Genomic DNA, 26,851 nt, shown 5'->3' on the forward strand with positions numbered 1-26,851 from the left:
CTCCTCTCCGCTATACTAAACCTGCCCGCCTCAGGTCGGCGTCGCCCCGCCCCAGGGGCGGGGTCACCGCGCGGCCCGGCGGGATTGGAGCCTGGATTTAAGTGACGTCAAAGCTGTGCTATTAGGCCGGCTTTGTTGAGTCGCCTCTCTGTGGAATTGGCTGCAGGTCCAGCACCACTATTAGCTAGTATCCTCGTGAGCGGCCCTCCGCTATACTAAACCTGCCCGCCTCAGGTCGGCGTCGCCCCGCCCCAGGGGCGGGGTCACCGCGCGGCCCGGCGGGATTGGAGCCTGGATTTAAGTGACGTCAAAGCTGTGCTATTAGGCCGGCTTTGTTGAGTCGCCTCTCTGTGGAATTGGCTGCAGGTCCAGCACCACTATTAGCTAGTATCCTCGTGAGCGGCCTCCGTGCCATTAAGGTCCAGTCCATAACCTTTGCAATGGAAACAGCGTTCAGATTCTTATCGTCATTTTATCTAGTTTTATCTAAAAGAGTCACAACTGAATTGGTTCAGTTCTTGTCCATCAAACAATCCATATTCTGCTACCTCCCCTTTACCTTCTGCAGTACTCAAGTTTGAACCAGGCTTTTGCACTGACCGGATATAACTAACCTTGTTGTCCTTTTAATTTTGAGACAGGGTGTCGAAAGTCGCCAAATTCTGCAGGCGAGACTAGACTCGGGACTTTCCTGCCTCTGCATTCTGGAGTGCTGGGATTGTAGAAGGGTACCGTCTCTGTTTCTCTTTTAAATCCCAGTCAAATGGACCGCACTCCCTCGTTCCCCAATGGAACAGGATAAGTTTGTCTAAAAATAAGTTCAGGAACTTGAACAAATAAAACAATGTAAAGAAGTTGCACTTCGAATGGCAATTTCTGATGATGGGGCTGGCATTATTGCTTATGGCTGCTAAAAGACCTGTTTGTACTTTTCCTCAGAAAACGAATTTACAGATTGCCGGAAGTCATCAAGCTGAATGGAGAAGCCAGGAACTAACTGTACCTGGGTCTGAGATAGAAAGCCATGAGTAACGTAGAATAATTGCACACCTACTCTTAACTGCTCTAAGATATAATAAAAATGTAATGGCGGAACATCATGATGCTTTCTTTTTCCCTAGCTAAATTTTCTAATAAGACCAGGTCGCATTTACATCACTTGAAATAATAACAATATTAAAACAATGTGTTGCTACTTCTGACACAGCAAGAGACCTTGTTTTGCCTAATTATTCTATCCACATATTTTTGGTTTTTTATTTCATCCAACGGAAATTCTCAGTAACGTTAAATTCATGAAATTATGGGTATTTTATTGTGCTCTAGGTCTCACGGTTACTTATTTTATTATTGTAAGCCACATCACAGCAGTGACGCCCAGACACCTAATCATTGGAAATAGAATTCAAATCTGGAGTCCTTAAAACAAAGCACCACAGAAAGTTGCATAGGGGACCGCATTTAGAGTAACACCGGGCAAAGCGCACGCGTTCCAGGAAGCCGCGGAAGCTTCCGGGAAGCCAGCCAATCATCTCTCCAACGCGGACTCAGCGGCGGCATTTTTAAGTGGATGGCTAGTTGCAGACCCGCCCTCTCATTCCACCCTTTTGTGCTAGAAAACCGATGGGGCTCGGAATCCTGGCTGCTCTTGAGCTGCTGCGGCTGTCAGGGCTCGAGCGAAGACTTTGGTGGTCGGCCTCATGACAGGACGGCAAAGAACGCTTTTCCAGACGTGGGGCTCGAGCGTTTCTCGAACCGCCGGGGCTCCGGGTGGCTGCTCCAGAGCCGAGCGGCCCCAGGGCCCCGGCAGCTCGAAGCCGTGTTTGACCGGAGAGGCGGAGGCCCAGCCCGAGTCCGACGACGACGTCCTGCTGGTCGCGGTGTTTGAGGCTGAGCAGCGGCAGCAGAGGCTGGAGAATGGCGGGTTCTGCACCTCCGCGGGCGCCCTGTGGATTTACCCTACCAACTGCCCGGTGCGAGACTACCAGCTGCACATCTCCCGGACCGCTCTGTTCTGCAACACGTTGGTGTGTCTGCCCACCGGGCTGGGGAAGACCTTTATTGCCGCGGTCGTCATGTACAATTTCTACCGCTGGTTCCCTTCCGGCAAGGTGGTTTTCATGGCTCCTACGAAACCCTTGGTGACACAGCAGATCGAGGCTTGCTACCAGGTCATGGGTATCACGCAGACCCACATGGCCGAAATGACAGGTATCTGAGCAGAAAGGGTTAATACGAAACAGCGGGATTCCCGGGGCAGAGGAGGGGGTCCCTTTTGGTGGAAATAGTGCTGAGAGATTTCTGACCTGTGTGGAATATTGCTCTCACATCCAAATATGCTCTTTTCCATAAAACGTCATCTCCTTGTCCCAAGTCCAACGCTGGGCTGCTTTATTCAACCTTCACTATACCCCTGTAGCTTGTCAGAGTATCTAGAAATAGTTATGCGCGTACATCCTACGGGTAAATGAACATGAACGATTTAGTAGGAATTATCTAAAGAACATGTATTTGTAGTCTTAGATAAGACATCTTTGACATTCGGGCCCCACTAGACATTTAAAATGTAGCATTCCAATAAATTATCAAATTGCTCTCCACTAAAGGAGGTTACCAAAACAAGGATGCATTTTGAAAATAATCCAGACTATTTATGTTTTACAGATAAGTCTGAAGTTAGAATGTAGACTGTCTCTTTTATTTACAGGTTCTACACAGGCTTTCACCAGAAAGGAAATATGGCTCAGTAAGCGAGTACTTTTTCTTACACCTCAAATCATGATAAATGATCTTACTAGAGGAGCTTGTCCTGCTGCTGATATAAAGTGTTTAGTCGTTGACGAAGCTCATAAGGCTCTTGGAAATTATGCTTATTGCCAGGTAATAATTTTGTTAAATGGTATTTTGTAGTGTACTCAATAGAATGTTTGGGGGCATATCTATTTAGTGATGAAAGTTAATGATGACTTCCTAAAAGGCCTTATATTCATTATCTAAGAACAGATGTGATAGTGAATACTTTCTCTTGTCCATTCAAAACAATGTCTGTCTTTTTTTGTTTGTTTTTTTAAGTCAGATGTGGATCTTAGTGGTTGGGGCATTGATTTAAAGTAGGATACAGGTGGAGTCTGGGAACTAAGATAATAAGCCAACGATTGATAGTGGACACACAGTGCCATTTCTTGGCAACTAGGTAAGATCATACTTACCTGTCCATGTTACAAGGATTAAATGACACAGTGTATATAATATATCTTTTCTATTTTTTTTGCTACTGGGGATTGAACTCATGACCTTGCACTTGGAAGACAGGTGCGTTGCCACCGAGCTAAATCCTTGGCAATTTGTAGTAACATATCTAATAGGGCCTTTCACTTAAGTATTATGGAGAGGTAAAGTATAAGTGGTGAAGTGTTGGGGTGTGATTGTAGAGGTCATTCATCTTTGTGCTAAATGTAATTAACCTCTTTCTCCCTTACATGAAGGGAACTTTGCCTTTTTTATTCTCCTTAGGGACCACGTTGTGAAGGCATTGGTCTTGTATGCTTAACAGTTTGAATGCATACTGTATGTCATAAAGGATGGAAGTGAGAAGACTTGTTAAAAATGTTTAGGGTGATACTTCAGATTTAAAGAGATGAGAGGAGGCTAAAGGCAGGGTATCTAGTGAGGGACAGGAGAAATGAAATGTGGCTACCATGGTTTTAATTGGAAAACTGGGACGATGTGACAGTTAAAAGAGTCAGGGAAGATTTGGGGGCATGTGGAAAGCTACTGAGTTTTGTTTGAAGTGTAGAACTTGGAGGTGTCTGAAGAATCCAGATGTAAATATCCATTAGGCACTAGATGATAGAATCATAGATTTCTGTGGATAATTTTTCAGCTGGAAGTAGTACAGATTTGGGAATTATCAGCACACATCAAAACTGCAGAAGCTGGTGAAATGAGGAACAGGGAAAAAGAAGGGAAAATCCGTTTCATTTAATATAGACGTGAATTTTACTGCCAGTTTGTGAATTTGTAATTTGCTCAGAGACTTTAAGTGTTATTGTATTATATCTTAGTATCCTAGCAGAATTGTTATAGTTGATCTTTCCAACTATATCTAGGAAACGGATGTATTTTACCATGTATTTATACTTTTCCCAGTTAAATTGATATACGTATTGAAATTTCCACTTTTTTCATGTTCTATTTTTTATTAGTACATGTTTGCAATATATAATAATTACATTTCTTGAGGGGAGCTGGTTCATGTACGTAATACATCAATACATCTTCATTCTTTTTTCATCCCCTTCCCTTGTCCTTCCTCCCCACTCCCTCTATCTCTTGGTTCCTTTCCCTTTTGCAAAAGATCTGTCTCCCAGATGGCTATTTTAAAACAATTATTATGTTTTGGTTTTTTTGGAGGCAGGGTCTCACTATGTAGTTGAGATTGACCTGGAACTCACTGTGTAGTCCAGGCTGGTCTTGAACTCCTAGTGATCCTCCTGCCTCAGCCTCCCGAGTGCTGGGATTACAGGCATGTGCCACCGCGCCTCGCCCTAAAACAATTATTACGACTTCATGGAATTAACTTTGTAGGTTTAGTTTATGTTTAATTCCCTTATTTTCAAAATTCTGGGCATTAGATGATTTTTTTAATTGTAAGTTTTATGCTTTAATTGAGTACAATTAAACCTGCATTGATTTCATAAGTAACCAAACAGCCTTGGCAGTTTATACTACTTCAATATTCCAGGTATAAATTCCATTGGGCACATCAGCCCCATGAAATACTCAGCTTCCTGATTACAAAAACACAACACCATTTCCTCTTCTACAAAATGCTTAGAAATTCCTCTTGCAAATAAATAATGTATTTGGTTCAGTTTTCCTGTGTAACAGTTTTGATAGGTATATTGGTACCTCTAGCAAGTAGGAATAAAATTATTCCACTTAGAACTTCCAGAACTGCGTCATAATCTGAAAGAACACTTTGAATTCCGGTTTTCATACAAAAAAAGGATTTTTGAAAAAAACAGTTCAATAAGCAATCTATTTTATGTCTTCCTTGCTGCATTCATGACTCTAAAAATTTTTTTTATGATATCTAAGGACATCATTTCTTGCAATGAGACAAAATAGAAGTGGCCACTTGGGATATTTTGTCTCACATCAGTTTTTGTTTTTTGTTTTGCTTTTGTGTTTGTAATTGTGGGGTTTGAAATTAGGGCCTTGCGCATGCCAGGCAAGCTCTCTACTACTGAATTACCTCCCCAGCCCTTGTATCCAGTAGTTTTCAAATTTTTTTTGTGGTGCTGAATATGACCCCTGGGCTAGGAAAGTAATAAATATGAATATGAATATATAATGAATAACATATTCCCAGCCTTTTTTATTTTTTTAAATTTTGAATCAGAGTCTGGCTAAGTTGTCCAGGCTGGCCTAGAACTTGGACTCCTTTGTGCTTATTAGAATTATTAGAATAATTCTACTTAAGTCTCTATTAAGTATAATGTTATATCTTCACATGTAATCTGTATTATGTTAAAAACCCACAAATAATATTTTTTGAGTAGTAATCAAGAGTCAGGCCAGGTGCGGTGGTACATGCCTGTAATCCTAGGTATTTGGGAGGCTGAGGTGGTAGGGTTGCAAGTTCGAGGCCAGCCTGGGCAACTTTGCGAGACCCTGTCTCAAAGTATAAAAAGGATAGCCAGGAGTGGTGGCGCATGCCTGTAATCCCAGCACTCAGGAGGCTGAGGCAGGATTATCACTGTGAATTTGAGACCAGCCTGGGCTACATAGTGAGTTCCAGGTCAGTCTCAACTACATAGTGAGACCCTGTCTCAAAAAACAAAACAAAAAAAAAAAAGACTGAGGATCTAGTTCAGTGTTAGAGTGCCTCTGGGTTTGATCCCCACTACTGAAGGTGGGAGGGATTCATTATGGTCTAATTGACCTAAAAATTCATTAGTGTGAGTCTCATTTGTTTTTATGGTAATATGTAATGGTAGTTCTCACTAGACCATCAATTCAATTAAAATGAGTTTTGTTTTGTTTTATTTTCTTTTTTTAAGGTTGTAAGGGAACTGGTCAAATATACAAATCACTTTAGAATCTTGGCTCTTAGTGCTACACCAGGTAGTGATATAAAGGTAAGTAAAGTGTTTTCTTGCATTTATTGACATTTCAGAAAATAAGAATTTTTTTATAAGACCAGATCAATTTTTCATTGTAGCATTTATGTAGTTTGATTTTATGACCAGTGTACTTTATAGGGACTCCATTTAGAAACCACCAAGATACATTTGAGGAACTTCCTGGACATTTATAATATTCTTATTTCTTGGATGCTTGGCTTGAAAGATCGTAGGGGGAAAAGATATTCAAAAAGCTTTCCTTCTATGGAGCAAATATTTCTGATATATTTTCATTATGGGCTTGTCTAGTTTCTTTTTTCTTTGTTTTTTCTGATATATAATGATATGAATTTTGGGTGCTTCTTTCAGAAATTTATTGCTATTGTTAGTAACTTACACTAAACACATTTAGCATCTTATGTAATTTATAATCATACTTAATTGATTTTGCATAGGCTGTGCAGCAGGTTATCACTAACCTACTAATTGGGCAGATAGAGCTTCGCTCTGAAGATTCTCCAGATATTTTGCCATACTCCCATGAAAGGCGAGTTGAAAAGATTGTTGTTCCCCTTGGTGAAGAACTTGCAACCATTCAAAAGACATATATCCAGGTAAGCCATTTTTACTACAATTTTGATAAACTATTATTTCAGTTAATAGGATTTGGCTGTAAGACTATGTAATATTTCATTTTATATAATTAGCATGTTGAAAAAAATTTTTGAAAAGAAATTTTTGGAGTCCCGTGTTTTATTTGTGTTAACAAACTTATTATTTAAAGGAAAAGTATGAAAGATAGACCATTTCTAAAGAAAGTAATAGGGCCAGGCATGGTGGCACACACCTGTAATCCCAGCACTTGGGAGGCTGAGGTAGGAGGATTGCTATGAGTTTGAGACCAGCCTGGGCTATACAGTGAGTTCCAGGTCAGTCAACTACATATTTTACTACAATTTTGATAAACTATTATTTCAGTTAATAGGATTTGGCTGTAAGACTATGTAATATTTCATTTTATATAATTAGCATGTTGAAAAAAATTTTTGAAAAGAAATTTTTGGAGTCCCGTGTTTTATTTGTGTTAACAAACTTATTATTTAAAGGAAAAGTATGAAAGATAGACCATTTCTAAAGAAAGTAATAGGGCCAGGCATGGTGGCACACACCTGTAATCCCAGCACTTGGGAGGCTGAGGTAGGAGGATTGCTATGAGTTTGAGACCAGCCTGGGCTATACAGTGAGTTCCAGGTCAGTCTCAACTACATAGTGAAACCCTGTCTCAAAAAAAAAAACCAAAACAAAAGAAAAACAAAAAAACCACAAACAAATAAAGTAGTAGCCTTATCGGGTTTGTATTTTTTCATGTAAACCTTTGAATTGTAGTATGAAACACAAACACACACCCAAACATGCCTAAAAACAGCAAGTTGCTTATAAAAACTTATGTGTAGCTCACTGAATTTTAACAACATGAGCAAACCTAGAACCTAGATTGCACCAGTTTTGTTTTTTTTTTTTTTTGTTTTTTTGGTACTGTGGATTGAACTTGGGTTCCTGCACTTGCAAGGCAGGCAGGGCACCATTGAGCTAAATCCCTAGCCCCATTTAGTTTTTTTTGAGACTTTAGTTCTTTTGAGTCTTGCTATGTAATTCAGGCTGTTCTTGAACTCACTATGTAGTCCAGGCTAACCTTGAACTTGTGGAGATCCTCCTGCCTCAGCCTCCAGAGAGCTGGGACTACAGGTGTGTACCACCATGCCTGGTCACCAAACTTTTTTTTATAATGAAATATATTTTTCATGTTTCCTTTTCTCATCCCTGGTACAACAGTGGATCTCAAATGCAAATGATTTTCTCACCTGGAAACATCTGGCAATGTCTTGACATGCAGTTTAGTCTTTATATTAAAGGGGATTTAGTGTAGAATTGCTACTGGCATGTGATGTATAAGAGACCAGGAAGCTATTAGATATCCTACAATGGACAGGACAGCCCTGCCCCCACAGAAAAGAATTCTCTGGCCTGAGTGTCAATATTATAGCAGTTGAGAAACTGCTAGACAGTTGTCACTTTCATTGGGAGAAATTTGAGGTAACATTGTTTTTCTGTAGTTTATATTAGTCTGGTGGTAGGAAATACATTTCCAACTCATCATGGCTGTCCACAATTGTGCTACTTCTCCCATGGGGAGGTGGCTTATGTTTCCAGTTCCCTCAAATCTAGGCTGGCCCTATGCCTGGCTACTGAATGATGAACCCTGACTTAGCTGTAATAACCCTTGGGTAAGCCATGTTGGGGAGAAAGGCTCAAGAAGATAGAATCAAGGGTACAGATACATGGTCTCAGGCTGTTTCGTGTCACTGCCAGCCATCTGGAACTACAGACACCAAGGAATACAAGATTTCCCCATAATGCATTAATGAAATGAGTGTTTATGTTTTATTTTACAGAAATTTGCAAAAGCAGTATAATTCCACTAGGGATACACTTTGAGATGGTGTGAGGGTCCTCTCTCTCATCACATCTTGCTTACTATGTACTTTTTTTTTTTCCCTGGTACTGGGATTTGAACTCAGGACCTTGTACTTGCAAGGCAAGTGCAGTGCCACTGAGCTACACCCCCAGCCCTGTGTGTGCTTTTATGTAGTAAAAGCAATTTTTTTTTTTTATATCAAGATTGAACTTAGCTTGCTAGGCAGATGCTATGCCACTGGCTACATCCCCATCCCAGTAAAAGTAATTCTTATCTACAGCAGTTATTTCCATGGTTTTGGCCCAGTTGTTTCTTCTTTCATTTCTTTTAAAGTAGTTAATTTGAATTCTTCTGTAATGAATAGTTGTTTATTCTCCACCATTGATTTATTAATTCAACTCTTTGAGTGTAGACTAGTGAATATTTCTTTCTGTGGGCGACTATGATTACTATGACTATTAATTTTATTGTTTAGGTTGTTTCAGTTTTTTTGTTTATTTGTTTGTTTTTTGGTACCAGGGATCGAACTCAGGACCTTGTGCTTGGGAGGAACCACTGAGCTAAATCCCCGGCCCTAGGTTGTTCAGTTTTGACCATTATGAGCTCGTTTAAAACAGCTTCCACCAAGCAGTGGTGGTACCCACTCATATACTGAGAGGCTGAGGCAGGAGGATCACAAGTTTCAGCCCAGTCTAGGCAACTTGGAGACTCTGCCCCCACTCAAAACAAAGGTAGCTCCGAAGTGCTTTAGATTTGTACCTTACACCTGCCCCACACACATAACATACACCCTTAACTTCCTGGTATTATAATAGTATTTTTTTTACCCCTGTACCAGTACCAGGGATTGAACTCAGGACCTTGAGCTTGTGAGGCAGGCAGCAGAACCGTATAGTATTTTGAAAGTTCATACATTTATGTTTTTTTCTGCACCAGAGACAGAATTAGTCATTTCCCTAAGGATGCTTTGTTCCTTCTATGGAAAATATTTAGAAACCAGTGTCTGTGCACTAGCTGTGCTCATTGTTACTGTGACATCATAACTTCTAGGCCCACGCAGTGACCTGCTTGAGTGTTTACCCACAGATACAGCAAGTACAATGCTGGTTGTTTTCATCCAGTGTGTTTTTACAGGAATAGATGAGTAAAACATTCATCTATCATTCAGTGTATATATATTTTTTAAAAAGAAGTTTAATAGGCATATGATTTTTTGTAATTATTTGCTTTAAAACTTTAACAGCATTAATAGAAGAGATGAAGTCTTTCTGGCATTTACTGTCTTGTCTCTCTTCTCTTCCTCTCCTCTCTTCTCTCCTTTGTCCCCCCCGCCCCCCGCTCCTGTAATGGAACCAGGGCCTTGCTCATGCTAAGCAAGGACTACCCTTGAGCCCCAGTAATTGTCTTTTAAATACTAATGTATTTTGTTTTATTAAAATTATTCCATTTGTAACTATAAAAATTATTTACATAATCACAGTTAGATTTAGTTGCATTAATAATATTCAGAGTACTTATTTAGGCAGTATGATTAGCACAGCCAGAATGGAGGGAAAATGTATCAAAATATCTCCATTTTAAGAAATGGAAATTAGTTAGAAACTTCATTAATTACATATTGCTATAGTGGGTCTTTATCTGGAGTTCTCTTTCCTTTAGTGTTCCATTAATGTCATTCCTACCTTTTCTGAAATAATCTGTCTTCAGAACCTCCTTGTTCATGTGTCAACTTAAACTCTACGAAATTTTTTTTTTCCTAGTATGGGGGCTGGAACCCAGGACCTTCACACTGAGATAAATGCCACCCTCCTTACCCCTCCTTTTTTACTTTTTGGCACAAGGTGTTGCTAGGTTGGCAAACTAGGCTTGAGCTTGAGATTCTCCTGTCTCCCAGAGTGCTGAGATTGCAGGCATGCCTAGCTTCTACAGCATTATTTTGTTTTATATTCTTAAGCTTATTCATTATCAGAGTAACCTACTTTCTTTGTTTACATCTTTTGTTGGTTTTTCAGTGATGGGGATCGATGGCATGGCCTTGTGCATGCTAGACAAGCACAGTACCACTGTGCTACACCCCCAGCTTATCTCTTTTCCTTTCTTTGCTTCTTCCCATTGAAATGTAAATTGTTTAAGAGCAGCAACTTCATTTGTCTCAACCACAGTTATCACCAGCATTCAGAACATAAACTTGATATATAATAAATGGTTAAGAAGTATTTGTTGAAAAAAATGAATTAAATTAAATACACTCAAGATATTTATTCAGCATCCGGCAAATATTTACTGAGGACCTATCTGCTGTACTCGGCTCTAGGCTCTGAGGATGCAACGGTAAAGAAACCCAAGGCCCCTCTTCCATAACATTTAGATTATAGCATGTGTAGCTTGGCAGAGAGCTGAGTTAAGAAATAGTGTAAATGAACAGTGTGTTCTTAAATTGTAAGCAGATGTAACAATTTCTTATACTCTTCAATACTATCTGGAATAGATCTAAGTATTTTTAAATTTTGCTGTATTGACTTAAAAATTCACTTTAAGACAAATTTTATTAAAAATATAACTCCAATTTTAATATGTAATGAAGTGGTTTTATTTGAGAAAGGACTGTGAAACAAGCTTGAGCTGAATTTCTTTTATATTTGCAGATTTTGGAAGCATTTACCAGTCCTCTGATTCACAGGAATGTTTTGATGAGAAGGGATATCTCTAATCTTACGAAATACCAGTTAATTCTGGCAAGAGATCAATTTAGGAAAAATCCATCTCCAAATATTGTGGTAGGTATTTTAACATAAATCTTTATGATAGATTAAATTTTTACTCAAGAACCAGGATAAATGTAAAGAATTATTTTTTATGTGTTAGCAATTAAAAATGTAGATAGAATTTATATAGTTTATGAAAGGGAAAAAATCTAATAATACAGTTTAATGATTTGAATTAAGATAAATTTATCTTTTAACTTTGAAGAAAGAATTGGTCTTTTAGTCCATTTCTATTTTATGAAGTCAAAAGAGCCATGAAAAAGTGTATTTAACTAGAGCCAGAACATTTAGTGTTGTTCTGGATATCAGAAGTTGGAGGAAGCATTGCAGTAAGCTTCTTATTTCTAATCTTCATAGGAAACAAAAGTAGATGGGTAGAAAAATATCCATCAGGCTAGGTCCAAAGTCAGAAGAAATACCCACAAGCACAGAAAGGCCCTGAGTCATTGTTTGAGCTGAGGGTGAATGCGTGTCCAAGAACAGAGCCCCCGAGAGAACCTGTAAGAGGCAGTGAGAACCGGCCTGGCTGAGATGCAGGATTGAGGAAGCCAGATGCCCTCATGTAAGTTGTGACCCCATGGGAGTGACCTTAAAAGTTACCCAAGACATTCTTTATCCTGCAGTGTCTGAGGAATGACCAATAGAGCCTTTTCTTTGAAATTTCATTATATTATTTAAAACTTTTAATTTCTACTGTGAGTAAAAGGTTGGTTGAAGTTTTGTTTTTGTTTTGGTACTGGGGATCAAACTCAGGACCTTGAGCTTGTGAGGCAAGCGGCAGAACTCCTGATCTAACTCCTCGGCCCTGAAATTTTAAATAGTAAATTCAAACCTGTTGGAACTTCATCTTATTGGTGAGAGTTTGTTTTACAGAGAGGTGGTTTTATCTTGTAGGTGATTAGGGTGCCCTTTGGGGGCATTTTTTGCTATTGTGGAAACGTTTAAAATGACGTGACTAAGGAAAGTGTACTTCCTATGTTCCTCCCATGGTAACAGTTGAAAGCACAAGGCCTCTTTAGACTAAATATCCCAAGTTTAAATACTAGCTATACTACTTACCACCTTTGGGTTGTCCTCATTTAACAAATGGGTATAACAATAATTCCTACCTTCTAGTTAAGATGAAATGATTTTGTCTAGGTGATGTACTCAACAGCTCTGGTGCCCAGTGTCAGATGATAAGCTGGGTGGAGTGGTGCATGCCTCTGATTTGAGTCTGGACATTCATTCATTCATTCATTTATTCATTTATTTATTTATTTATTTATTGGTAATGGGGATCGAATGCGGGACCTTTTGCTTGCGAGGTAGGTGGTGGCACCACTGAGCTAAATCCCCGGCCCAAGTCTGGACAATTTTTATAAATGGCTTGTTTACTTGGTGTTAAATGCTGGTATTAGTTGGCTTAGATACTTGTCCTTTCGCCAGTGTTATTCATGAGGATAGGCTCCTGTCTGTCTGTGTTTCTCTCTTTCTGCACTATTGTGAATTTAATCCAGGGCCTTTGCACTAAGCTATATCCCCTCCTTTTTTTTTTTCCCAGTGTTTCATTTTGAGACAGGCTCCCACTAAGTTACTGTCTTGTTTTCCATTTCCATTATATTTGATATATGCAGCTGAGTGCTTAAAATATAGTAGGTACTTATTAGTTCTGAAATAATGCATGGATGTTTATTGATAATTATTTACCTATAAAGAGAAACTATATGATAAATGTTTCTCCTTTTTTCTTTAAAGTGGAAATTTCCTATTGAATTAAAAAAATGAAATAAAAGTATAGATTTCATATAGAAACTACATGGCATGTTCCATAGAAGATACTGTAACATTTACATTCTGTAGAACCAATAAAATTGTGGTCAGGAACCAATGAAGTTGTTAAGATCATTTGAATTATTTTCTAAATGTTACAAGTCATTTGGCCTGACAGGTGGGGTATGAAGGTTGTATTATTTCTTTCTTTGGTTAAATTTGACATATGCTTGTTTTCCTAGGGAATACAACAAGGCATAATTGAGGGGGAGTTTGCAATTTGTATTAGTTTATATCACGGTTATGAATTATTGCAGCAAATGGGAATGAGATCACTGTATTTCTTCCTTTGTGGAATTATGGATGGAACAAAAGGTAAAGTATGTAAAATTATTTAACAAAATAATGACAAGTATTATATTGCTTAAAGACATTGAATATATTAAGTTTGAGTTAATTAAAAATATTTTTAAAAAGCCATGAAAAAATTAAGTAACTAATGGCTATGTTGCTTTGTTGTTAAACTACTAGAAAAAGAAAGTCATTAATACATGTGTAAATGTGGATTTTCATGTTTAAATTTGAGTAATTGCATTCCTTGTTACAATTTAATTTCATTTTAATAACTAGTAAGTTTGATGAAATTTGCTATAAAGTTCATTTATTTGTAAAACCTTAATTTCTGAAGGAATGACACGGGCAAAAAATGAACTTTGCAGAAATGAGGACTTCATGGAACTCTATCATCATCTACAGTGCATGTTTACCCGTACATGTAATACTTCTGCAGCTGGTACTTCTGCCCACAGAGGTCTGATTTTTCATTTCAAGTTTTATATTGTTTTAACCAGGTGTGGTGGCGCATACTTGTACTCCCAGCTCTTCAGGAGGTTGAAGCAGGACTGTTGCTTGAGCTCAGGAGTTTGAGGCCAGCCTAGGCAACATAGCAAGACACTGCCTCAAGAAACATAAACAAATAAAAATTAAGTTAAATTGTATATTAGTTTTCTTTTTCTTTTTTTTTTGAGACAAGGTCTCACTGTGTGGTCTAGGCTGTCTTGAACTCACTAGGTATCCAGGCTGACCTCAAACTCATGGCAATACTCTTTCCTCAGTCTCCTTGAATGATTAGTTTTCTTTCTTAAGGTTAATTTTGAAATTTTATTCCATTGCACACATAGTTATATTTTTGTAGTAACAGGTCTGTTAAATACTTGAAGATTTTATTTGAGTTGAAATTAATATATATTCAAGTTTATAAACTTAAATATGTAATAGTTATTATGAATAGTTATTGGTGGTGGAAATTCTTGGAACTACCAAAAACTGATCTTCAATTTAGATACATATATTTTTCCCTTTTGCTTTGTTCCTGATTTCTTTTTGGATTCTCTTGCAGGATGAAATTTTCATAAAAATTCAAAGGTTTTTAAAAATTTATTTGTTAACCTAGATGCTACTTAGTATTTATAAAAATAAAAAAGTAAGTTTTAACAGGTATTTTGAAAAGGATAAGAATATACATTAATTTAATTGGATAAGAAAAAATACAGAAAAATTTTTGCTGTTTTTTCTTTCTGTAGGAGATAAAGATAAAAAATTTTGCTATAGTCATCCAAAATTAAAGAAATTAGAAGAAGTTGTAGTTGAACACTTCAAGTCATGGAATGGTAGGTAATATTTAGTAGCAAATAGTTACAGAACAAGCTAAAACTTTTAAGTTGTTACTTTTTACTAACATTCATGGAGAAAAAATGTGGGCTTTTAATGATTCTGGATAATGAATATTCAAAAGCTCTAAGAAATTTTGGAAGGATGGGAGCAAAGAGAACGATAAGAATGCTAAGAATAAAGTGTTATAGGGGAAAATGAGAAATCCTGGGACAGGGGATGTACACAATATATAGTATCAGTGGTAGTGGAAAGGAGAGTCAGTAGGGAGAGAACAAGTCATGGAAAAGAGTTATGTATAGGGGTGGTTAGAGATGGTCTGTTGGTCTGTCTCTAGAGAGGTGTCTGAACTGGTAACTGACGCAAACGTGGGACAAGCCTTGACCTTAGAGGGAGGAACCTTCCAGCCAGGGAGAATAGCAGATTCAGAGACCCCATGGCACTCAGGTACTTGCTGTAATGATGGATCAGTAAATAGACCAACTTTGACGGAGGATAAAAGTGGCTTAAATGAGATACAGCCAGAACCCAGATCACGTGGGTGGGTTTGTAGGCCACGTCCACACTTGGTTTTCTTTCCATGACTGTTGTATTTTATGAAAGAATTCCCAGAGGCAAAGAATAATGTAGACTTAAGTATGTGATGTAATATATATATATATATTTGCTTCATTTAACCATTCCACAATGTGTGTGCATATCAAAACCTTATGTTGCACACGATATATGTATGTAATTTTTATTTTTATATGTATATGATTTTTATCAAAGAAAACATGAAGGAAGCATACATAGTAAGATGCTTTTGAGACGTTAGGTAGAGATGTCAAGTAAGCATGGGATAAGTGAATCTGAATTTGAAGGAATGGTCTGGGCCATTTATATGCATTTGCATATGTATGAACAAATTTTGGAGCTATTAGCATAAAAATATTTAAAGTTTTAGGAATGGATGTGATCACCAGGAAGAAAGTTTGGAGACAGAAGAGGAGCCAGAATGGTATCCTAAAGAATAACAACAGTTAGGGTTTAGAGGAGGAAAAGCGGTAAGGAGCTTGAGAAGGAAACCAGGTGACGTCCAAGAGAAGCTGGGGGAAGAGACTAGTTCAGTAGGAAAGAGTGGACTGTGTTTGGAAGTGTGGTATAATGAACTAGATAATGGTGTCTGTTGAATTTGGCAGTATGGATCTGACAGATGATTTTGGTGGGCGCTTCAGTGGAATGAAGGTGGAAAGGCAAGCTCCAGCAGGTTAGCCATCAGCAGTCGGTCAGATGCAGAGGCTGGTCTGTGATGAGTCAAAGGAGGTTTGTCTAGAAGTGGTGGCGAACCTGTGGCACATCTGTGGCACATGTGTTTCATCGGCTGTTATTGAAAACTAAAGGCTCATCATCGCTGGTCTAGAATGATATTGCTTAATAGAGCTGCTTCCTTCAGGACCTGATTTTTTGCTTACCGCTTGGTGTATTGTGAACTTGCTTATTTTGTGTATTACCTTGTATGTATTAATGTAATCCTTGGGTTGTTGTGAGGATTAAATAAGTTAATACATAAAATATTTAGTGTTGTCTCTGCACACATTATGATGAGTAGTAATGTGCTATAAATCATAAGAAAGGTTTGTCAGAGTCCCAGCCAGCCTTAAAAACAACAGTAACAACTGAAATACCTCCACAACTTGCAATTATTAATTAACAGCGTTTTCCCTTTTCTATATCCTTGCATCATCAGTTCATTTTAGGTGAGGAACTAAAACTTAAATTGAATAACCACCTTGATCACAGGTTGCCCAGGGAGTAAGTATGGCTCAGCCATGAAGACAGTGTCTTTTTTGCCTAATTTCTTTCATTCCTTTGATTTGTAGTGATGAGGCTTCAACCTAGCCCCCAGCTACATCCCCAGCCTAGTCACATTCTAATTAGTACCTTCTCCTGCCTCCCTTTGAAGCTGACTAGTTTATCTTTGGAGAACTTGAAAAATTAGCAGATTTGGGGATATATGGCTTGGATGAAAATAGTGCTTGTAGTGAGCAGAAAGGAAACATTTATGAAATTAGTGGAGGTCCTAGAGTTCTGTGTTTCTGCCTGTTGTGGAGGTTAATGGGGACATCATGCTTGAATTAAAGGATTGATTGTTCCCCGTGATTTAGGTAATTCTTACTTGATTTGCCTAGGACTTTATGATAGCAAATGAGAAATAAATAAGGAGACAAGATTATTAAAATTACTAGAGAATGTTTAAAAAAAAAGATGTAATTTTTAAAAAGTCTTGTCCCAGGCGTGTAACTCAGTGGTAGAGAGCTTGTCTAGCATCTTTGAGGCTCTAGTTTGATCCACAGCACTGAGTCAAAAAAAAAGTCTTAAAATATGTTCTTTAAAGAATTATTGTTCACTTGTATAATTTTAGATTTGTGTTTTGAATTAGTTCTTGTCTAAATGCTTTATTTAAAAACATTATTAGTATATATTTGCAGTATATGCATTTTACAGTCATCTTGGTGGTTGGTACATGTACGTACTAAATGCTTTTTTTAAAGTAATACTTAAAATACTTTTCTGTTATTTAGCTCAAAACTCCTCTGAAAAGAAATGTGATGAGACAAGAGTTATGATCTTCTCTTCATTTCGAGATAGTGTTCAAGAAATTGCAGAAATGCTTTTAAAGCATAAACCAATAATTAGAGTTATGACTTTCGTTGGCCACGCTTCAGGGAAAAGTGTGAAAGGTTTTACCCAGAAGGAGCAGCTGGAGGTAATTATTTTTAGAATGAAATAAAAATGAAATTGATTAGCTTTGTGGTTATGCTTCTTTGTTTTGACTCAGTGGTCAATTGGCTACTTAAAAGTAATTTTAGTGAGGTATGGTGGTACATGCCCATAATCCCAGCACTTGGGAGGCTGAGGCAAGAGAATCACCAGAGTTCAAGGCCAGCCTGGGCTACATAGTGAGTTCAAGGCTGGTCTGAACTGCATAGTGAGACCCTGTCTCAAGTAAAAAATATAATTTTGTAGTAAACTTGAAAATAAACATACTTTGAAAGACCAGATGAAGTGTTTTAGGCAATTTTGCAGCTTCTGTTTGTGAGTAAAGTATAATGTTTTATGGTGGTTTTGAAACATTTATTTTTAAGTACTGTAAAGTGTAATGGTTAAGCAGAACTGCTTTAGCATCATACAACTTACTTTAGAATCCACTTGCAAGTTATTTCTTGTCCTTCATTTTTCCTTACTTATAAACATACTTTATAGGGTGTAAACATTAAATGAGATCTTATTTTATGGCCAATAATAAATGTATGTATGTATGTATGTATGTATGTGTGCATGTGTGTGTGTATTTGAGACAGTGTACCCTCTATGTGGTCCAGGCTGGCCGTGAACTTGTGAAAGTCCTTCTGTCTCAGCCTCCCAAGTGCTGGGATTGCAGGTGTGTGCCGCTATGCCTGGCATGTGTGTTTTATTTAAGTCCCTTTTATAATTTCTTCTGAATAAATAACATCTTTTTTTATCATTTAAAAATCTTTAAAGAGCATGATCAGAAGAAGGCATGGTGGAATTTAAGGAAGACTTGCTCTGTGATGTTTTGAGGGGAAATTTTACATTAAGATTTTTATAAACATAAGTTTTGCACATCATTTGCTGACAGTTAGGTATGTCTTTAATGTCTCATTCATGTGACAGCTTTTTTTTTTTTATCTTGATATTAGTAGATAAGGAGTTCCAGTGTTTAAATACTGTTTTAGCTGGACCCTGTGCTGCATGCCTGCAGTTCTACTTGGAAGGCTGAGGCAGGCAGTCGGCTGCATAGAGTGTTTATGACCTTCCATAGACCACATAGTGAGACCTTGTCTCAGCCACCCACCTCCATACCCTTTTTTCTAGTCCTCACTGCACTCAGCAGAGTCTGGTTAAGCGGACTTCAGAATGTGGAGAATCTTTCTCAGTTTGAAGATAACACCTTTATCCACTGTCAAACCATACAGTAAGTACTGTAAAGGGTTCAGGAATCTAGTGATTATTAGTATGCTTAATGTTTTTATACATTAATAAAAATAAAATTTATTTTTGCCTTGGAGGGTCAAGAATTTTCAGTATTTGAGATACCCATAGTACATATTTAAAATACCCACAATACTCAACTCAGCCTGGTCCCTATCGGTTTCTTTTCTCTCTCTCTCTCTCTTTTTGTTTTTTGGAGACAGGATCTGACAATACTATTCAGGCTGGCCTTGGACTCACCACATAGCCCAGGCGGGCCTCATACTCCTGCTTGCTCCCCTCTAGTGCTGGGATTACAGGTGTGCTCCACAAGCTCAGCCTCTGCCATTTTCATTATTATGTGGTCATCATTTCCTCAGCTTGTCAGGCATCGTAAGAAATGTAGCTCAGTGATAGAACACTTGACTGGAATCTTCAAGGCCCTGGCTTTAATCCCCATCATCGCACAAAACAAAGCTTACCGATTTTATTACCTTTAGCATTTACTCATTTATTTTAATTTCTTTTGTGGTGCTGGGGAACAAACCTCGGGCCTTGTGCATATCTAAGCGACTGTCCTACCACTGAGCTGCACCCGAGCCCTCAGTAATATTTTTGTGTAGGTCAGTGATGGCAAATCTTTTAGAGACTGAGTACCCAAACTACAGCCTAAAACCCACTTCTCATATGTGATGCTGAGCTGCTGGGGTGGCCTAGCTCTGGGTGCTCACTGCGGCCCACGTGCCGTAGGTTTATTATCACTGCACTGTAGGCCAGAATAACAGCCTTTAAAAACTATTCTCACCCATAATTACATAATATAACAGCTGTTTAATTCTGAAATGGGCTCTCATGCAAATAGTTCCGTAGTTACTCACTTATTTAGAAATAGGGGATAAAGTCGAGAAGGAAATAGAGAGGTCCTTTTGGGCCCGGTAAATCAGTTCTGTTTTTTGTTTGTTTGTTTGTTTTGCTACAGGGGATTGAACTCGGGTCTTTGTGCTTGCAAGGCAGGCCACCAAACCACTGAGCTATATCCCCAGCCCAAGTCAGTTCTGTTTTGATGGCTGAGGGATGTAAGAAGTCATTCAAAGGTTTGGAGCAAAGGGGAAGGTCATTTTTGGTTTTTTGTTTTTGGGTTTGTTGTTGTTGTGTTTTTGAGATAGGATCTCGCTGTGTAGTTCAGGCTGGCCTCACAGCGATCCTCCTATCTCAACTTCCTGAGGGCTGAGATTACAGGAATGTGCCACTGTGCCCAGCCTAGGAAGGTCATTTTAAAAGATTAGCTGGTGCAAGCTGGGGGACTTACCAGAATTCAGGAGGGTTGTGAGTCCAAGGCAAGCTTGGACTACATAGTGAGAGATCCCCCTGCCTCCATCTTAAAAGAAGAATTACTAGAAGAGCAAAACTAATGAAAATCAGAGTTTGATGATGCCTTTTTAAAAAATTATTTTCAAGTCAAGAAGCATAAATTTACCCAGGCAAGTTTCTAAACCTTTACATTCAATTTAACAGTTTCCATTTTTATATCTCTAGAACTGTGGCCCATTTTTTACCTTTATCTAGGACACCTTTTATTTTTATTTTTAAAGTTATGTGCAGATAATATTGTCAGTCTTTTTTGGCTTAATGTCATTATAGATTCCAAAAGGAAATGAAGTAGTCTTAATTTTTAATCCTGTTCATTGATTCTTCCTCTACTGAAGTTTACCATATTGAAGTGATATCCTTTGACTTTGATACTGGAAAGGTTTCTAAGAGGACCTATATGATAAGGTTGTACTTATTTTCCTACTTCTCAGGTTGTTATTTTTAACAGTAGAATTATCTTAAGGATTAAGATAGGTTGGTGGAGTAAATAGATTATTATGCTAACAATTATTAGTGAGACTTTAGGTAAATTAACCATGCTTTAACGTCTTCAGAGCTTCAGTTTCTTCAGTAAAATGCCATGGTAATGTGTTCCTCATAGTGTAGTTGGAGTATTGGCTACTATGTGAAATACTTAAGGTTAGTACCTGGCACAGAGTGTGTCCTGTATAAAGTAGCTCTCGTTATTACTGTCATTTAAGTCAGCTTTTAATGTTGCGTTATTGTGTTACCACAACCACTGCTCCATCACACTTCAACCTGCACCGTGGGTGTTGAGATGCATGGGGAAACAGGTTCACCGCAGTTCAGAACTAAGTTGATAAGGCTTACAGTTTCTCAAAATGTTTGGTTGTTCTTTTTGTTTGTTTTTTTTTATTTGTTTTGGTACTGGAGATCAAACTTGGGTCCTTGCGCTTGTGAAGCAGGCAGCGGAACCACTGATCTAAATCCCCAGTCCTGGTTGACTTTTCATTAATTCATTCTCGTGCTATTGTAGTTTCATTAGACTGATCAAAGAGGAATCCTGGAATGGCAATGTGAAAGGTATATGAATTCTAGGTGTAATGAAACAGTTTTATTTCAGATACATGACAGATAGAAGATATAATAAATAGGAGTAACTCCTCTAGACCTTACCTTCCCTCTGCCCCTTTCAGTGGTGCTAAATATATAAAATGAGTGCTTTCTCATGGATTGTGGCACTGTTAAATTACTGATGAATCCTTTTTAGCACCCAATCATTGTTAAAACAAAGGAATTAGACTATTCTTCTGTTTGACCATGATCTCTTTTTGCTTACATTGCCACTTGTGACTTTTTTCCTATTCTGTGGTATCCTGAATGCTGATTTCTAATCTGATTTCACCATTTTGCAGTGAGTGGGAACAATATATTGCAATTCTCTTAGTTTGCGTCTAGTAATTTTAAAGTCTTCTTTTTTCAGGTGGTGAAACAATTTCGTGATGGTGGTTACAACACCCTGGTTTCTACCTGTGTTGGTGAGGAAGGTTTGGATATTGGGGAAGTTGATCTTATCATATGCTTTGATGCCCAGAAGAGCCCGATTCGTCTTATACAACGAATGGGTAGAACTGGACGCAAACGTCAAGGCAGGATTGTTGTTATCCTTGCTGAAGGGCGGGAAGAACGTGTAAGTAACCTTCAGAAGCACGATTGGACTTAAAATTTGAGAAATACAGGCTAAAGACAGCTAACAACATTTTAGCATTCGAAGTCCAGTTTTACAGTAAGTGTAATTTATTTTGTATGAGATTTCTTTTTCTTTCTTTCTTTTTTTTTTTTGCTACTGTGGACCTTGCGTTGCAAGGCAGGCATGGTGCCACTGAGCTAAATCCCTGGCCCGTTGTATGAGATTTCTTCCCTCCTTCTCTTTCTTCTTTCCTTCTGTTTTTGCAGTACTGGCAATAGATCCCAGGGCTTTCACACTGAGCTGTATCCCAGGGCTTTTTATTTCTTTTGGGACAGGGTTTCTCTCAGTTACAGTTGCGCAAGCTGGACTCGAAGCAACTTTGGTTCTGTGGCCTCAGCCACGGCGGTATACACCTGTAGTCCCAGCATTCTGTGAGACTGAGGCAGGAGAATCATAAGTTTGATCCTAGCCGGGGCAATTTAGCAATTGAGTGAGATCTTGACTCAATATAAAAAAATAAATGCTGGGGATATAGCTCAGTATGGAGGCGCTGTGTTCAAGACCCAGTACTATAAACAAGAACAAATAAATAAAAACACAAAAACTGTATGCTTATATTACTTTAAACTTATGTGTAAATATCAGCCTTATTAAAAGCCAGCAAAATAATAAATAAAAATCAGATTTCCTTTGTGCAGTATAGTTGCTTATCCTTTTAAGCTTTTACAGTAGATTTAAACATTTTTTTTATCAGTCTAACAGTTCAGTTTTTTTTTTTAAATTCAGACAATAGGATTTCTGTTTTCTAGGCATTTAAGTGAATTGGTTTAATTGCTTTTTATGACCGAATGAAAACGATAGAAATGTAACTTGACTTATTTATTTGGTACCAGGGATTGAACTCGGGTCCTTGTGCTTGCGAGGCAGGTGGCGGAACCACTGAGCAAAATCCCTTGTAATTTGACATTTTGTATTTGGTTTTGCAGACATACAATCAGAGTCAGTGCAACAAAAGAAGTATTTATAAAGCCATTTCAGGTAGCAAACAAGTCCTTCATTTTTACCAAAGGAGTCCACGAATGGTTCCTGATGGAATCAATCCAGAACTGCACAAGATGTTCATCACACACAGCACCTATGAACCAGAGAAAGCTTCTCGAAATGTTAAGCAGAAGTCTTCTCTGTTTTCCTGTAGGAATGGTAAGTAAATAAGTTTGGATTTTACACATTTTCTTCCCCTCTATTCTTATATGGCAGGTCATAATTTTATATAAAAAACTCAGTGTATGTTCTGAGATGTTTTGGTTGTTGTCTGTGGAAGGATAAGAAATTCTTGTAGTAAAAGGAAGGAGACGCTGTTAGAAACCCCTGTGTTAGCTGGGCTTGTTGCTGCAGGCCTGTCATAGCTACTGAGGAGGCTGAAGCAGGAGGATGGAAAGTTTGGAGCCAGCCTGGGCAACTTGGTGAAACTGTGTGTCAAAATGAAAAACAAAACTGCTAAGGGTATAGCTCAGTGATGGACTGCCCCTGGGTTCAGTCCCCAGTACTGTGTGATCATGCATACCCTCCCCCACTCCCCTAAACAAACAAACAAAAAAGCTCATGTCAGGGAAAATTGAGGCTGGCCTTCAAACCCAGAGGAAGGAAGGATGCATGAGTGAATTTGTTTCATTTGTTTGTGATACTGAGGATTGAACCCAGTGTCTTTGCAGTGTATTAAATGCCCAGTCTTTTTTGTTTGTTTGTTTGTTTGTTTGTTTGTTTTTTGGTTTTTTAAAATGCTCTGCCTTTGTAGTTCAGGCTGACCCTGAACTCACTGTGTAGCCCAGGCTGGCCTTGAACTCCTGGGGATCCTCCTGCCTCAGCCTCCCAAGCGCTGGGATTACAGGTGTGCACCACTATACCCAGCTCCCCAGTCTTTTTTTGTGTGTGTTAAGACAGGGTCTTGCTAAGTCACTGAGTTGCCCAGGCTGGGCTCAAACATGATTGGCCTGTCTAAGCCTCCAGAATGCCTGGGATTATAGGTGTGTGCCACCAAACTGGCCTTGCTCTCTGCTTTTCTTTTCTTCATTTTTAAATAGTGCTGGAGATTGAACCCAGGGATTTTGTACTGAGCTACATCCTCAGCCTTTTTTTTTTAAAATTTGAGGCTAAAATGCTTATGCCCAAACTCAGTCCTTTTGCTTCAACCTCTTGAGTGGCTGGGATCACTAGCATATATCACCATACCTGGCTGTACTTTTCTGTTACTAGTCTCTCATTTTTCCAGTGTCTGTGATTATTCTTGCTAAGATTGTACATTCTTTACATTTTGGGAAGTACTGGGGATTAAACCCAAGGTCTTTTTCTTTCTTTTCTTTTTCTTTTTCTTTTTTGTACTGGGGCTTGAACTTGGGCCCTTGTGCTTGTGAAGCAGGTGGCAGAACCAGTGAGCCACATCCCCTGCCCAAAACCCAGGGTCTTTACACTTAGCTACTGCCCGCAGAGGGCTGAAAATTTTTGGTAGAAGACTGGAGTATCTTCCTATTGGGTCCATAAGATCTGAAAAGGACCTCAGAGATGATTTGATTCAAACCTTATTTTATAGGTGAGGAAACCTTTTAAAGATACCTTTAAAAAAAGTTTCTAATGCAGTGCTTGGGAATAGTTGAGACTGAAGTTTCCTAATTCCTTTTTTAAAATATGGAAATATAATATATTTATAATATAATATATATAATATATAATTATTTTGCTAAAATGTTTTGATCAGTATATTCTTGTGACACATTTATTCATCATGGGCTGTGGGTGTATGCACATATCTCATCTTGATCCTGTTTTCTTCCCTGTGCCTTTCCTAATTCCTAATTCAGGAACCTTTCAAGTTTTTCTCCACCCTCATCTGTATTGGGGCAGAATTCCTTTCTTTTACTGTTTCTTTATTATTTGGTGATTATTTTTTTCTAGAGGTTATGGAAGCCAAGAATTCAATTTTATACAGCGTTTAAAATGTATCGTTATATTTAAACACAACAAATCCTTCCCCCTACCCATTGTTCTTCCTTTTCCTCTACCTTCTTAAATCTAAAGCCTATAACCCCTTTTAGTTTTCATTTCTTTGTTTGTTGAGATATGGTTTGTTATGTAACCCAGGCTGTCCTGGTGGCCATAGTCCTGCTTCAGCCTCCTGAGTGCCTGAATTAGAGGCCTGGGTCACCATACCTAGCTTAGGCTTAACTTTTGTCATCTCTCCAGGCTTCAGAAAACCTTTCCAGTACTGCTCTGTTACAACCATGGTTCTGGTTTTCGTTTTTTAAGTTATTTGACTCTGCTGCATACCAGGTCTTAGATAACAAAATTGAGAGTGCAAATGAAGCCACACCTGAGAGCTCAGCTAACTGGCTCTGATCTTAGCCCCTAGATGGAGGGGTACTTTCAGAGGTGGGTGAAGCTTAGAAGATGTGTAGAATTAGTAAGTGGTTTAAAATACAAAATCCTAGTTCTGAGGATTTGAGTCAGTGGTTTAGCAGAGGTGAATAGACAGACATAAACAATTACAGAGTTTGGGTTGACAGTGTATATTTTGTGTTTGCCTTGAGTATTTTTTAAACTCCTTTTCGATTTTTTTCATATTACAGGCATGAGACAAAAAAACTCAAATAAGGATTACTTCTTATCAGAAGAAGAATTTAAATTATGGAACAGACTTTATAGATTAAGAAACAGTGATAAAATTAAGGAGATAACATTGCCTCAAGTTCATTTTCCATCTTTGCAAGAAGAAGAAAATGGACCAGTAGGTTCATGTTTTCAGATGGTCTTTGTAATGATTATATAATAGCTTTGGAAGTTTGATATTGGAATGTCAGCTTACTTTAAAAAGGAAGAAATAATCTGTTTAATAAGGAATCATTAAAATCTAACTTAAAAATTACTAATTTCCTTATGTATTGTATTAGAAATTTTTACATAGATTTTGTTTTTTCATCATTATTTTCTACTACATAAATGGTTCAGACTGGCGTTGAACTTACTCTGTGGCCCAGGCTGGCCTTGAACTCACAGTGAGCCTCCTGAGTCCTGCGATTACAGGCATATGCCACCATGCCCAGCAATGAAAACATTTCTAAGTTGGCATAATCTTACATCTGTAATCTTTCATAGTTTGCTTGGCAATTTTCCTGATATGTTTTGAGATTTTTTTTTTTTTTTTTTTGGTACTGGAGATTGAACTCAGGACCTTGTACTTGCAAGGCAGGCGGCAGAGCCACTGAGCTAAATCCCTGGCCATGATTTTTTTTTTTTAATTTTAGTAACAAATCATGTTGTTATGTACTTTTTGACACAACTGGTTTTGTTTCGAGATTAAATTTAAAACTTTAAATTGCATATTTTTTTACGAATAATCATTGTAGACCTGGGGCTGGAGTTGTAGCTCAGTAGTACAGCGCTTGTGCGACATTCATGAATGCCTGGGTTTCATCCCCAGCACCAGCACCAGCATCAGCCAAAAAAGCAAATTATTGGTGAGCTTCCTACAAGTCAAGAGAGCTGAGAAGAGTGGCATATATGCCGAGGGAGCTGGAAAAATCAGCCTCTGGAATGATTTCTTTTTTCTTTTTTTGGTACTGGGGATCGAACTTGGGATCTTGCACTTGTGAGCTAAATCCCCGGCCTTGGAATGATTTCTATCAGAAGATTTATAGAGATTATAACTATTTTGAATGTTTTTATTTTAATCACTAACAGGGAGAGTGGGGAGTGGCAGCAAGCATAACGACTTGGGACCACTGAGATTATGATGTCTTTTTGTTGTAGTTTGGGATCTAAATCTAGCATGATAGTTTTGAGGCCAGACATGTTTTTTAACATGGAACTGTAAAACAAGTATATGGTCAGATTATAACTAATAGAACAATTATTTTCAAATGTATTTTAAAGGACCATCTTTGTACTTTATGAAATTATTTTCCTTTTTCTGGAATTGTAGTTGGCACTACTGACAGGAATTCAAATTATTTATGTTAGGCTTATTATCTACCTGTTAGGAGTATTTTTAAAACTAATCTGTGAAATCTCT

The 26,851-nt window shown here is 38.1% G+C and overlaps 1 protein-coding gene and 1 long non-coding RNA gene across 3 annotated transcripts in view; both read left to right on the forward strand.

The window, feature by feature from the left end:
* Nucleotides 1-341: 341 nt before the first annotated feature.
* Nucleotides 342-1,088, forward strand: LOC104868015. Its single transcript, XR_781939.1, has 3 exons — nt 342-419; nt 642-728; nt 940-1,088. It is a non-coding gene; the product is annotated as an uncharacterized LOC104868015 (long non-coding RNA).
* Nucleotides 1,089-1,318: 230 nt separating this feature from the next.
* Fancm (FA complementation group M) overlaps nt 1,319-26,851 on the forward strand; it is a 53,110-nt gene continuing 27,577 nt past the window's right edge. The window contains exons 1-12 of one of the 2 annotated variants that reach the window (XM_033765160.1): nt 1,319-2,211; nt 2,708-2,880; nt 6,066-6,143; nt 6,584-6,742; nt 11,250-11,381; nt 13,364-13,496; nt 13,810-13,932; nt 14,705-14,791; nt 17,357-17,541; nt 21,583-21,789; nt 22,776-22,989; nt 25,410-25,567. In XM_033765160.1, coding sequence (XP_033621051.1) covers nt 1,701-2,211; nt 2,708-2,880; nt 6,066-6,143; nt 6,584-6,742; nt 11,250-11,381; nt 13,364-13,496; nt 13,810-13,932; nt 14,705-14,791; nt 17,357-17,541; nt 21,583-21,789; nt 22,776-22,989; nt 25,410-25,567 — 2,160 coding nt within the window. In that variant the 5' untranslated portion in view covers nt 1,319-1,700. The remainder of the gene's footprint in view (nt 2,212-2,707; nt 2,881-6,065; nt 6,144-6,583; nt 6,743-11,249; nt 11,382-13,363; nt 13,497-13,809; nt 13,933-14,704; nt 14,792-17,356; nt 17,542-21,582; nt 21,790-22,775; nt 22,990-25,409; nt 25,568-26,851) is intronic. The other variant, XM_010632610.3, reaches the window with a different exon arrangement.

The sequence above is a fragment of the Fukomys damarensis genome, unplaced genomic scaffold (assembly GCF_012274545.1).
Source record: "Fukomys damarensis isolate Sample0158 unplaced genomic scaffold, DMR_v1.0_HiC HiC_scaffold_17, whole genome shotgun sequence".
In the NCBI taxonomy this organism is placed as follows: Eukaryota; Metazoa; Chordata; class Mammalia; order Rodentia; family Bathyergidae; genus Fukomys; species Fukomys damarensis.